Raw genomic sequence first — 4407 nt, forward strand, 5'->3', positions numbered from 1 at the left:
TATATAGATTATTGCTATTGTAAAACAAGTTCTTAAACTTATTTTTCTTAAAATATAGAACAGTAACTAAAGATGTAAAGCAAACAATTCTCTTCTAGTTACTCTGTTGCTGTACCTTTAAAAAATTTTCACATATTTGAATAACTAAAAAATCATAAATTACTACATTAATACCATATAATTTCACTATAACTTATCAAGCTTAGTAACTAAGATGTATTTTAGTCTAAAAAAATATGAAATTTTGAGCAGACTAAAGACAACCTATCATGTTGAAATATTGGTTCAAAAGAAAGAAATGGAACCAAGCCCCTTAAAATGGCTGAGAAAGTCATCAGGGGAACATTCTGAGCTTCCAATTGGTTATTCAAGTCATATATAGAAGTGTATATAAGGGAGCATTTCCAAAAATGGAAAGAGGTGGGTGGGGTGCCACTGTGTTTATTACATGAGCAATATCTTAACAAATTTAAAAGATAAGAGGCTCTTGTTATATATTCTAGCTTGTCAATATCAGCAGTTTGAGTTTCTAATTCATATGAAACTACAGACTTAATATTTTGACTTCACAAACATCTAATATGAACCAGTGCTGCATTCAACATACCACGGGACATATAGATATATAAAACTTATGTTTATCAGAGTTTTTTAACATTTACTTTTAAATTAGGAAACTGAGTAACATATAGTACTAAACTTTGATTTATAGTCTACAGTTTGATACCAAAGTTATTAACATAAATTCATGAAATAGCAGTTCAATAAAATTTTGAACCCATCTCGAAAGGGTTAACGAATCTGATAGTAATAATAATGAACCACAATAAAATAACCGTACTATAACTTTTCAACATTACAACTTGTGCTCAATTAACTTCTTGCAGAGAAATCTTGGTTTTAAAATCAAGTCCCCATTTGTGTTCAAAATTTTGGTGAAAATTCATTGCATTTTACAAAGTAATTTACCTATAACAAATATATTTACACTGCTAAACTAGTCAATATACACTGGTAAAATGTCCTAAAGTCATGTTCACCTTGGTCTAAGTTTTAAGTGTAAGGTCAGAAGGTGTGCTGTTTACATAAAATGCATAGGTTTTATATGCAGGCGTAATGAGAGTTCTTATGGACATTAAAGCAGTCAGAAAGATTGGATTCTGATACTTGTTGATAAACTATCAAAAGATAAAAAAAAAAATGGCAAAGCAGAAGGAATACTAAGAAAATGATAGTTTGTTCTTCCCTTTTTAACCATTTTCAATGTCTTAAATTATTCACCTTGTACAATTTCTATGCATGTCACCACTGACTAAACCATACAGAAGATACTTGTCCAGGCACCAAATCCGATATACCATGGACTTGTTTCCAAACAGGCTATTTTGATTTAACATAAAATAATGTTTTGGGACAACATGGGACCTATTGGTCCATCTCTGCTGTTCCATCCTCGAAAGTAAATTAAAATAATTAAAAAAAAATCAATCTTAAAGCCAGTTCTTATCATTTATATACTTATCAAGCTTTTTCTTAAACTTACTTAAATTTACTGCCTCTACAACATATGAAGGCAACCCATTCAAAAGGCCAACCACACTGTTAGAAAAATAAAACTGTCTTAATTGAAGGTGACTCCTACTTTACCAAAATTTATATTTGTGTATCCTAGTCCTACTATTCTCACTGTTAAACATGAATAAAGATGATGCATCAACACTATCAATTCCCTTCACAATCTTAAACACCTCAATCAGATCCCCCTTAACTCTTGTTTTCAAAAGAAAACAATTTCAGAGATTTCAGCCTCTCCTCCTATGACAACCCCTCCATCCAAGGGACCATTCTAATAACCCTTCTCTGAACCCTTTCCAATAATTTAATGTCTTTCCTAAAGTAAGGAGCCCAAGACTGAACACAATATTCCTAATGTGGCCTATCCAGTGACCTGTACAATGAAATTATAACCTCTTTAGACTTGTATTCAATATTTCTATAGATACAACCTAAAATCCTATTTGCCCTACCACTATCAACAGCATGCTGCTTGGATGGCTTAAGAGTCTGATCAACTATTACACCAAGATCCCTTTCCTTCATAACACTATTAAGGTTATTCCCATTAAAATTATACTGATAATTCAAATTATGATAACCCACATGCATTATCTTGCATTTATTGCAATTAAAACTCATCTGATATTTATTTGCCCAACTCATTAAATGATCTAAATCATTTTGTAAATCAGCAGCATCTTCACAGCTAGCAACACCAAGATCTTAATATCATCTGCAACTTAAGTAATTTATTGACTATTCCTTCATCTATGTCATTGATGTAAATAAAAAAACAACAAAGATCTTAAGACTGAGCCCTGAGGTAGCCCACTTGTGACATTAATCCAGTCTGACTGAACTCCATTTGTAACAACCCTCTGCTTTCTTCCATCCAGCCACTCTTCAATCAAATTTGCCGATTTATCTTCCACACCTATAGAGCTAATTTTTTTTTACAAGCCTTTTATGTGGCACCTTGTCAAATATTTTCTGAAAATCCAGATTCACCAAATCTACACCCTTACCCTAATCTACGTAAGCAGTAACCTATTCAAAGAATGTTAAAAGTTTTGTAAGGCAAGATTTTCCCTTTGTGAAACCATGTTGACTTTCTAGTAAAATCCTAAACTTTGTTAACTGTCTTTGTAAAACATCTTTCAACAGACTTTCCAAAACTTTTCCGACAACTAATGTAAGACTAATGGGTCTATAATTACTGGAACAATTTTTATCACCTCTCTTGAAAAGGAGTGACATTAGCTAACTTCCAATCCTCTGGTACCTGCCCACTATTCAAGGACTGACAAACAATAATAGTAAGTTGCTCACATATCCAATCTTTAACCTCCTTCAAAACCCTTGGGGGGGGGGGGATGTTATCTGGCCCAGGAGCCTCATTGTTTAAACTTTCCAATATTTTCTCGACCACCAACTTGGATTAAATAAACAAGTTTACTGGGTAAATAGATGTGTTAGCTGTAGTTCCTAAATACAAAACCAAAGATTAGATAAAGGAAATGTTCCCTATGGAATCACCTGAACTTCTTGACCACCAACTGCTAAAGGAATGCCAGCAGAACCAAGTAAGGGACAGGATTCTTCAACAGGGCTGACTTTAAATCTTGACACAGATTGAACATCCTAGAAGAGATAAACACTTACTAAGAAACATGAATGAAGTAAATTTTAACTAAATTAATTGCTGCTGAAGAAATTATGAAGTATAACTATTTTTGATAACATCATCTTAAATTAATAGTACATTTATGCCCGAATTATAAAACTCAGCATAGTGTAGTAGCATATTTATATTCTATGATTTAAAATACATGAAGAACAAAGTTGCATATTTAGCATTTTCAATGTATATTCTGTAACTTGCAGTCCTTCAAAATAAACCTGCTAACTATTTGCCACTGAAAGCATCTAAAACTAGTCTGATAAACACATGCATACATCATCTTAAAACATGAACAATTGTCAACTGCTAGTAAGAAACTGATATCAAACATTAAAGTTAAACTTGCAAAAACTAGCATTTCATCATGACTTTGAAAGAAGAGTATAAAATTAAGTTTAAGGTCAGCTTCTTATTTTTTTAATTTAACAAAAATTCTGAATTGTAAATAATATAAATACTGTAAAATATTTTTTATAAAACTATGAAAAGATAATCTGTTAAAATATATATTAAAATTTAAAAAATAGTTTCATAATTTGTATACTGAATACAACATACATGTCACACTGTTGAAATATTGCTCAAGCCTTAGAAATACCATGAAATTATTTTAAAATTTATGAAAAAATCAAAACTTCAGTTATTTAACTTGCTGTGGTGAGAGTAAATTTTCAGTTAGGTATATTTATAGTTTAGTAATCTAGACTAGAAGTCCCAAATGCATAGTTTGTAGTGGGGATATGTTGCCCACAAGGATGCTTCAAGTGGCTCTCAATGAACGAGTGCAATATACATTGTGCCAAACTATTGCTGTAATTATAAGCATACAAGTGTGTCACGCATGAGTGGTTCTGAAATTTAGTCATGTATGTTAGTGAAGTGAGTCAACAAAGTGTCTCAATTTTTTCCCCCGTTTTCACCTTAAGCGACTTGTAGTACATAACAGATGCCTAGACTTAAATTACCTCATTCGAAAATTTATAAATACTTTTTTTGCATGAGTAACTTACTTGTAATAATTCAGTATATGGTCAAACACTCTCAAGTAAGTAACCAAGGTCAATAACTGAACTAAAAACTTAAGTACAATGACAGAGAACAAGTGAAAAATAAAGTGCCTTTACTTTACATACACAAAACTTCTAGACCAAAACTATTTTTTTTTTTTT

At 31.6% G+C, this 4407-nt stretch overlaps 1 protein-coding gene across 1 annotated transcript in view; it reads right to left on the bottom strand.

Annotated features, from left to right (window-relative positions):
* Nucleotides 1-4407, bottom strand: part of LOC106458822 (mucin-3A-like) — a 45162-nt gene that overhangs the window by 33472 nt on the left and 7283 nt on the right. Inside the window, exon 5 of the mRNA XM_022385158.1 lies at nucleotides 3094-3198. Coding sequence (XP_022240866.1) covers nucleotides 3094-3198 — 105 coding nt within the window. The remainder of the gene's footprint in view (nucleotides 1-3093; nucleotides 3199-4407) is intronic.

The sequence above is a fragment of the Limulus polyphemus genome, unplaced genomic scaffold, assembly GCF_000517525.1.
Source record: "Limulus polyphemus unplaced genomic scaffold, Limulus_polyphemus-2.1.2 Scaffold519, whole genome shotgun sequence".
In the NCBI taxonomy this organism is placed as follows: domain Eukaryota; kingdom Metazoa; phylum Arthropoda; class Merostomata; order Xiphosura; family Limulidae; genus Limulus; species Limulus polyphemus.